The 9,986-nt window shown below is 50.7% G+C and overlaps 1 protein-coding gene across 1 annotated transcript; it reads left to right on the top strand.

Moving 5' to 3' along the window:
• Window positions 1-67: 67 nt before the first annotated feature.
• On the top strand, window positions 68-6,342 carry LOC113238856 (aquaporin TIP3-1-like; the record flags this gene model as incomplete). Its single annotated transcript, XM_026475698.1, has 3 exons — window positions 68-190; window positions 268-348; window positions 5,769-6,342. Coding segments are annotated over 3 exons (333 nt in total), but the record flags the coding sequence as incomplete, so codon positions are not given.
• Between the last annotated feature and the right edge of the window lie 3,644 nt (window positions 6,343-9,986).

Below are 9,986 nucleotides of genomic sequence, written 5' to 3' on the forward strand. Positions count from 1 at the left end.
CGACGCGGCCGCCTGCGTCACGCGGCCGGGCGAAGGCCGGGGGCCCCTCTCGGCGCTGCTGCTGGAGGCGCTGGCGGGCGCGCTGCTGGTGCTGGCCAACTGCGCCAACTGGGACCCGCGCGCGGCCGGCCGCGGCGACTCGTGGCCGCTGCGCCTCGGCGCCGCCGTGGCCGCGCTGTCGCTCGCGCTGGTCAGTTCGAAGCCGCGGCTGGCGCCCGCGAGACCCGCCCGCGTCGCGATCCCCCGCTGTAACGGCTGCCTTTGCAGGGCGAGGCCACGGGCGCCAGCATGAATCCGGCACGCAGCTTCGGGCCGGCGCTGCTGCTCTGGCGCTGGGAGCACCAGTGGGTCAGTACCGCGCGGTTTCGACTTCCCGGCGAAAGCTATAATTTATTTTTCTCTAATGCGGTCGAGTGTCAAATGGAAATGCAGATTAAAAATATGCAAATGTCTGATACGCATAAGTCGCGCGCCCGGTGGCAAGCGAGCCACTGCGCCCGTCACCCTCAAACGTAAGTTGGAAAATCCCATACTGCCTGTGACTTGCCAGCACCCTTAGGACGATTACACCCGGCGACTTTTAGCCGCACGTGTAAATGCAGTGCCTATACAAGTATGTATGAACTTACAACAATTGGCCTGTGCCCAGTAGTTGGACGAATAATGGGCCTCTGATGATTCGTAAATAAATGCGGACTTTCATTGCATTAGCATTCAGTTGATAGTCCATACAATATTTATCGACTACGATCACTAGCTTTTAAGCGGGCAATACTTTTTTACGTAATGAACCCTGATGACAAAACTATGGACACTTGCGGGGTTGAAGGGAGGCAGAAGGGCAACAGAGTTGACTGACCTTTGCGGGAACAACCCCGTCCTCAAACAGTCGTCCATGAGTTGCTTGAGGCGGGTCCCGAGATGCTTCAGGGCAACGCGGAGGACTCGTTCCGGTACCCCGTCCGGGCCGGGGGCCTTCTTCCGCCCCCGCAGCCGTCCCACCGCCCACTCCATCTCCCCCTCGGTGATTTCCGGGGGGATTTCCTCAGTCTGCCCCCCTTCTGCTCTAGGGGGCACCATGGCCGGTGGGGTGAAGGGCTGCGGTTCAGGGAAGAGGCCCTCCACCACCTCATGGGATGCACCGTACATTTTGTTGCGCACAAGCTTGTACGGCCTCCCCCAAGGGTCTGCGTCCAGAGTGTCCTGCAGTCCTTGGCCCGTCCTATCGCGACCTTCTCTCCTCACTTCGGGTGTGACGCCTGCGGCGGCATCGGCCATAGGCCCGCCGGGCCATGGTACTGGCGGTGCGGAGGTCCCCAATCTCCGCGGTCCACCAATACACACTCTTTCTTCCCGGGGCCCCTCTTGCCCTGGGCATGGCCCTCTCGCAGACGGCCATCAAATCTTCCCTGAACTTGACCGCCCTCTGTTCCACGTCGACAACGCCTGGACCATGGCTGCTTCCTCTGCAAGCACAGGCGCGTGAGTGCCCATATGGGAGACCCTCATCCGTATGTATTTATGATCGGAGAGGGTCTCCTCGTCCTCCAGGACCTGCCAACCGGATACTCGCGCCACTAGCGAGGGGGTCGCAAACGTGACGTCCACGATTGACCCGACATTTCGCCGAACGCACGTGTTGGCATGGCCCCGGTTGAGGATGACTAGCCCTAAGACTGCCGCCCAATTCTCCAACTCTGGCCCCCTGGCATTGCTGACCGGGAAACCCAACGCAGCGCTCTTGGCGTTGAAGTCCCCCATCATCAACACCGGCGCCGGAGCTGCCCTCCTCACTGCCCTCTCTAGGGTCTCCAGGAACGCTTGAATTTGGGCCAGGGAGCGATTTGGAGAGAAGTACCCCCAATTAGGGTGATTTCTCCCCACCTCGGTGCCCCGAAACCCTGACCCGCGCTCCTTCACCACTAGATGGGGGAGTTCCCGGCAGTCGACGCCACTATGGCCACCGTCTCCTCCCGATCCCCCGCCAAGTTTCCCCGTGGGGGAACAAAGTATGGCTCCGCCACAACTGCCACCGCAACCCCCCACTCCGCCATGGTCTTGTGCCCTGGTGCAGTGGTCGAGGTGGCCCTGCAGTATTGTGTGGTGGCGTGCTGGCATCACTCGTCCATACTCTGTCCCTCAACAGGGGGGGCGCCTGGGGTCCCCGCCGGCTTGCCCTTTGTGGGGGGAGGAGCGCAAGATCGCCCCCTCATTAGGTGGCCCGCTGGTCGGCGAGCCGCGGTGCAGACGGAGCACCGCGGGGTCGCCGTGCACCCGCAGGCCGAGTATCCGGTTTGGCCACACCTGAAACAGAGCCCGCTTCTGTCCACACTGGAAGGGCAGAGGGCTCTGGTGTGGCCAACCCCATGCACTTGTAGCAGCGCATGGGGAGAGGCTCCATCACGTGGACCCTGGCAGAGGACCACCCCACCAACAGGCGGCCGGTAGCCGCCACCAATTGGGCTGCCGCTACTGGGTAGCGAACGAGTGTTGAGCTCCTCCCATTGGGGGCCAACCTGACAGCTTCTACGCTCACAAGGGACTGGGAGCGTTGGCCCTTCGCGGCCACCACCGTCCGGATCTTCTCTGGGGTCACCGACTCGTTTAAGTCTGGTGACCTTCAAATCGGCGGATTTGGTAGGCCGCATTACTGCCGCCAGCCCCCCGATCACCTCCTCCAGCTTGGCCGCCAGGGTGTCGGCCTTCCCAGCGCTGGTCACCCCGGGCACCTCGATTATGCGGGCACCAACCATCTGGGTGTTCCGCACCCGCACGTGCTGGATGCCGACGCCGCCCAAGTCCACAGCCGCGGTCGCCGCCTCGAGGACCCCTTTGTACTTGGCCCCCTTTTTCGCCACCGCTTCAGGCCTCAGGGTGATCACCACCGCCGATGAATTCGAGGTGGTGAGCGCCCTGGGTTTGGAGACCGCCTGGAGGCCGGCAGCTGTCTTTTTGCCCTTCCTGGCCCTGCGGCCAATTACTTGCCACCAGGGAGTTTCCGCCTGGTCAGTGGCCTTGGGGGCCGCCGCACCAAAGGCGGCGGGGGCCGTCACAGGAGGGGCGGCAGCAGCCTTCGGCTGGGAAGCCTTCTTCTTCGCCGCCGCAGAAGGGGCGTCAGCAGCCTTCGGCGAGGGGGCGTTCTTCCTGACCGTCTTCTTGGGCCGCGGGCCAGCGGGCGCGCTTCAGGCCTGGGAGGGGCCCGGTGTTGGCTCGAGTGCGGCTGCGGTAAGAGGCACCCTGAGGGAGATTGCAGCGGCGGCGGGCACTGTTTCGTCGGCGGGCGATCCTCTTCTGCCGCCAGTGGGGGCCTTAGGGACTCCGCGGGGAGGCGCCTTTCGATGTCGCTCAGGCGGGCGTCCATCATATTCCTCATCCTCATCGAGGTGAAGATGTCGCGCCTGAGGTCATCAATGGCCTCCCTCACCCCCGTGTGCATCTCCGCGGAACTGCTCGGCGGTGGGGCCACCTGCGCCTTGGCCTTGGCCATGGCGGAGGAATAGGCCCCCCCTCAGGGCCTTCACCTCTGCCTTTAGGGCAGCGAGCTGCCCCCTCATCCGACGGTTGTCCTCCGACATCCGCCGCGCCGCCTCCGTCGACGGCTCCCTCCACCTTTCTGACAGCCTCTTTTATGGCTTTGACCACCGTCCCCTTGAGGTTAGAGGACTTGGCAGTCTCCGCTAATATTGCCGCCCTCGCGGCAGCCTAACTTACTGGCGAACGAAGCCCCCGCTCCGATCGCCTGCAGCCGCGAAGGTACGCCGCCGCCAAGCGGGATCTGCCCTCTCCCGATCGCGCTCGGCGACCTCCTTCTGAAGCAAAACCGCTTCACAGAAGGAGACCACTGCCTCATGGGACTCTTGATCTGCCAACATAGCCGCTACTATGCCTGGCGGAGAGAGATCTCGCCCGATCCGGGCAACCAGGATGTTTCGCTCGGAGGCCCATGCGGGGCACTCCTGCAGCGTGTGCTGGGCGCAATCCTGGTCCCTCCCAGAGTGGTGGCACTGCGTCGTCGACTCGCGTCCGATCCGATTCAGATACTCACCGAAGCATTCGTGGCCGGTGAGTATCCGGAACGTGGTGACGCAGTTCCGCTGGCTCAACCAGACTTCTAGGTTGGACAGAATCCACGGCTGTTCCAGGCTCTCGCGCCACTTCTCGAACGCCCGTCGGCGCTCCTGCCACCACACTTCCGGCGGCGCAGCTTCCTCCGCCTGGCATAGGCGCGCGTAAATACGCGCGTCCATCTCCGCCAGAATGTCCAGCGGGGAAAACCGCGCCAGGACAGTCGCCGCGTCAAAGGATACGGTGCGGTATCCTCGTGCGATCCTTATGGCCATGCAGCGCTGCACGCCATTGAGCATGGCTCTACAACGCCGGACGCCCGTCAGTCGGTGTGACCAGACGGGTGCCCCATACAGAGCCACGGATCGCACCTGGGGTGGTGCCTATAAACGGCGAACTCCCTCCGAAGGGCCCCCCGGGTTGGGCAGCAACCGGTGCAATGCACCCGCCACCCTATCGATCCGGGGAAACAGGCGCCAGAAGTGCTCCTCGAAATCCCAGCGACCGTCCAGGATGAGGCCCAAGTATTTTAAGTACTGCCCCACCTGGACGTCGATGTCACCAACGCGAATCGAGAAGCTGGGCGGTTCCCTCTCTCGCGGGAGTTTGTGGAACCACAGCGCCTCAGTTTTCTGAGGCGCTACTCGCAAACCCAGCTCCTCGATTTTTTTGATGACGCGAGAAACCCCGAGCTCAGCGAGCCCGATGGTCCTCTCGAAGTCCTCCCCTCCGGCGAGCACCAGGGTGTCATCAGCATAACACACCAGATGCACGCCTGGGGGGAGTGCGACCCTCAAGACAGCATCGTATGCGAGTTTCCAAAGGAGTGGTCCAAGGACAGACCCCTGAAGAACCCCACACACGACCTCTCTGCGATGGCTTGCGCCATCCCGACCCGGGTACGAAATGTACCCGTCGCATAGGTAGGACCTGACAACTCGCTTGAGGTACGGAGACACTTGATTTTTTTCACTCGACATTTTGTATGGCCGCCTCCATGGATCCCTCTGCAGTCCCTCGAGGAGCTCGCCCCAGGATCGAACTATGGCATCTTTTACTGCGAGGCTAAGCGCCCTCGCAGCGTCCCGGTACTCCGTATAGGCTCCCTCTCTCTCGTCGACGGTGACTCGCCGCCTTCTACGGGCCTTTTTCCACTGGAGTCGGGCGCGCAGACAGACAAGTAGTACAGTACAAAAATAAATGTGATCTTCAACTTCTCTAATAAATTCATGGTAGGTAATAATAATTTGGTAACGTATTTTGTTTAATATAAGTTTTCAACCGGCCAGAACTTCCAAATTTGCGAATCCAAACCGGGCAGTGACCTACTTTTGTCGCATTTGTAACCATTGTAACGGTAAAAATAATATTCATCATACACCTTCGTTTGTTGTAAGTAAGTACAGTCAAAAGTACCTACATCAAGCTTGACGCTTTGTACTTTGGACCGTTCTTATCGTAAGTGGCATAGAGTTGGATTTAAGTCTTGAATGTAAAGCTTGACGTGCTCTTGACCCAGTACATACACCGCGCGCTCGACGCGCCGCAGTCGGAGATCACGTTACTTATTTATTTAATTCGACGACGCTTCGTTCAAGGGAGCGTAGCCGTCGCGAGTGGAACCATTGAAGTAAAGGAAAACTGAGGGAGGAGTAGTCCTCATATTGCCGATAGTTTAGTGTTGTGGCCACACGTGACCGCAGGTGTACTGGCTGGGCCCACTGGGCGGCTCGCTCCTGGCGGCGCTGGGCTACGGCGCGCTGTGGCAGCCCGCGCAACCGCCGCCCCCACCGCCCCCACCGCCCCCGCCGCCTTCTGCCGCCGCTCCGTAGGTGCTCCGTTCCACGCAGCTGCGTCGTTTCGTCTCTCATGGCGGGCGTCACACGGCCTGCCCTGCGGCCTGCGTTATCCGGAGCGATAACTCTCCGTTATACATTTCATTACTGACATTGTGGAGGCGCATGCAAAATATAGTACTTGGTAACTCGTGAAACACTAACCATAAGCCTGTGCACTCGGTGTTGTTATGAGACGATTACGCAAGGGTAGATTCGTCCATCACGGGCAATAATTATTCTTAGAAATCGTTACAATACAATATTTAAATACGAATAGAAAATACAATTGAGTGATGCGAACAAAAATGTTTAATACTCAGCACTGCTGATTTTCAGTTTTCACTTGTAGCTAGCTGTTCGCTTGCTGCACCAAGCTAATACGCGGAGTGTGCACTAACTATTAACCCTGCCTTAAGTAATTACTAATAAAATAGCGACTATCTTATTTTGTTTGTATCTTTTCGTTTAGTGACCCGAAGCGTAAATTATGTAGCGATGGTCTTTTTCGACATTCAGTTCTCACCAACTGGTGGTCGAACGGATGAGGCAGCGGACACCGTGTCGACTGACGCGGATTCAAATACCGCCTGGATCGCAGCCACTTTCGGTATTAAGGGAGAGTTGGGTAATACCGAGCCCCTAAGTGATATGGCCTATAATTAAGCTCAGATTTGGTTTATAAAAACAAAATCTATGGTCGTAACTAATTTATTTAGCTACACGTACAGTATAGCATAATCTTGATGATCAAATACAAAAAAGTAAAATTAATAGATAAAGATTATGGCAATGTTCCATTTTTATTTTTGGTCAGGCAACACTGTTTTTTTCGCTCTCTTCTCTGATTCGCTCTGGACCTTTTGGAGGGAAAAGTGTCGTTTTTATTTTGACTTTCAATTATTTTATGAAATCTAGTTTAAAGTGGAATAGGATAGTGCTATTGTGCCTTAATCGAAGATTAAAACGCGAAATTATACGAATCTCGAACTAAAATACCCGGTATCGGCCCCTTCTAAGGAATCCCGAGTCAATCCAAGCACGCCGCCTCAAATTGCGTATCCTCTTTGTGGCGGCCATATTTACAGAAAAACTTATCTTTGTTTTCGGCTGAAGGACTTTGTTTCCATGGCCAGAAATAAATTAAAAAAAAACAGCTCTCTTCTCTCAAAAATTCCCTTTTAACGGCAGGTCTAAATTTAAGCTATAAATTTATATACAGTCCATTGTAAATTCAACTTGCATTTTATTTGTACATGCAAGTTTGTGGTCTTCCGTTTTTGCGTAATTTCGTCAAAATACGTTGCGAAACTTGAACCTATAGATCGGGTTTTTTTCTTCGGCAGCCGCGCAAGTTGCAGCAAGAATTCAATATATTTTTGCTGCAAATCATCGATAACTACAAATATTAACAGTGCAAAGTGTTTTAGGTGATATTACAAGCTATGATTGCATTCCAACGTAATGGAAAATTTCAACGATGAAATTTGTTAATTTTTGCGGATTGGTGTAAAACTATTCCGTGACGTGGTTGGTTGAACGGAACGTAATCTCATCTGTCAATGCGAAACTTGTGCGAAACATCAAAGTTTTAAATTCCAACTGAAAATAATCTCAGTACAGATTTCTAAAAAAAACCGACCTCAAAAGTACGTGGAATTACATCTATTTGCTAAGTTTATTGAAATATCCTTAAATTCGCCACTATACAGGACTTGACACTGGAAATAATAAATATCGGTTCTCACTACTCAAAGTACATTGAGAGAAAAACGCCTTGAATTGAAGAAATAGCAAAATCAACCATTCAAGTAATTGCTCCTAAATTAAAGTTAGGCGCTATTTATAAAAATAACAGCCACCCTTCGAGGTAGATGATTTTCCTCAAAATGAAATGGGACCACTATGGAAGTACAATTAGACCGCTTCACTAAAATAACTTAATTATTCTTACCAGCTAGTCTAAAAAGTTATGCATTGTTAACCGACTTCAATAAAGGAGGAAGTTCTCAATTCGACTGCATTTTTTGTATGTATGTTACGCGATAACTCCGGTATTTGTGAACCGTTTTTCATGATTCTTTTTTTGTTGGAAAGGGGGAAATTCCATAGTGCTCCCATTTTATTTTGAAGAAAATAATCCACCTCGAAGTCAAGTCCTGTATAGTGGCGAACTAGGGGATATTTCAATAAAACTTAGCAAATAGACGTAATTCCACGTACATTTGAGGTCGGTTTTTTAGTACTCTGTACTGATCATTATGCCACGTGCAACTTGACGGACCTGTCAACATGAACTGAATAGCATGAAAAAGGCACGTTAATATAACTGAGCGTATGACTTGCTCCTTTCGTAAAGGATCCTACCACTTTAAATGTCTCAACGTCTCGACTACTTAGTATAAAACTAATGCACATAAGTATAATGTCCGTGGGTATGCCCCATACGCATTGTTGTTTTATATCCTGGACTGGACCAGATTTCAAGAGTGGCGGATATTAAGACGGCTACTGGAATAGTTAGAAGATCCTTAATTCTTCTGGTTGAAGTGCAAGCATTCAACGCGCGGCATATTAAAGCAAAGATTATAATTATTGCAACAAAATTTGTGCGCCTGACGGTTTCACAATAGCAAACGTACACAAGCCAACTTACGCAATTTTCTTTGTAATTATAACTAGCTGATTACACTCGGCAATGCACGGTGTTCCCTTTTTTATATTCATAAGTCTCTTTTATTTGGAACTTCCTGAAATTCTCAACATACGTCGTAAAAGTATTCATAATAACGGTTAGTTTTTCTGATAGATTTGTACTGTTTTCACATTTTGTTAAAAGTGAAATATCGTCTTATCGTCTACTAAAAATCTCAATAATAAAACCTATCCATAAAATAGATTAAAAAAAACAGTTCCTTCAAGTTATCGTCCAATTTCCCTTTTACCAACGATTTCAAAAATTTTGGGAAAGTGTATCTATTTACTGTGATAGATAGAGTGTATTCGTTCTGCGAAAAATACAACGTTTTTGATGACAGCCAAAATGGATTTCGTAAAAATAATTAGCAATTTATAACTAGGTACGTGCAAGAAATCCTAAATATACTCGACAATAAAAAATACACTGTTGATATAATATTGGGTATGACGAAAGCTTTGGATACAGCAGAGCAGAGTCCAATATGATATTTTGCTAAATAAACCAAATGACATCGGTATCCGCGATATAACATATAAATGGTTTGCTCATATTTAAAAAATAGAGTGCAGTTCGTGGAAATTGACCATTATGACAGATATTTTTTTTGAGCATTGACCATTATGAAACATTAATAACAACTGTTAGAAAAAATTGTAAATTCGTCCATCCCTCAAGGCAGTGTAATCGGATGTCTTGATGATGATTCTTGGCCTATTTACCGAAATTGATTAATGAACATTGTGTCTTATTCGCTGACGATATTTCACTTTCAACAAAATGTGAAAACAGTACAAAGCTATCAGAAAAACTAACCGTTATTATGAACACTGTTACGACGTGGTTGCAAGAACAAAATTTACAAAAACTAAACTAATGATCTTTCATCCCCCGCGGAAAAGTATTTACAATTTAAATTTAAGTACAATGAAGTCTAAATTAAATTAGTCAATGAATCAACTTTATTAGGTCTAGATATCGATAAACACATAAATTGGAAAAAAACACATGCAAAAAATCGCTACTAAGATATCTCGATTTACACGCGCTCTATGAGAAATAAAAAAATCACAGACTTCTCTACTGCTCTTTCTGTGTATTATGCGTATGCTTTTTCATGGTTAAGTTACGGTATAGTGCTGTGAGGCAATAAGTACTGAAGCATCATCCATATTTACGTCGCAAAAAAAAAATATTTTGTATTTAATAGTAAACTAGTTAATAGTAGAAGTAAATTTATTAACATAATTAACAGTAAACCTTAAAGAAACAGATAATTGCCGTCCTTACTTCCAAAAGCACGATTTACTGACGTTTCCCTCAATATATATTTCTGAGATTTGTATTTTTTTTAAACGCCGACAAGACTTTTTATACCGTGCGGTGAC

This window comes from Hyposmocoma kahamanoa, unplaced genomic scaffold (genome assembly GCF_003589595.1).
Source record: "Hyposmocoma kahamanoa isolate Upper Pololo Valley unplaced genomic scaffold, ASM358959v1 98605, whole genome shotgun sequence".
Classification (NCBI taxonomy): Eukaryota; Metazoa; Arthropoda; class Insecta; order Lepidoptera; family Cosmopterigidae; genus Hyposmocoma; species Hyposmocoma kahamanoa.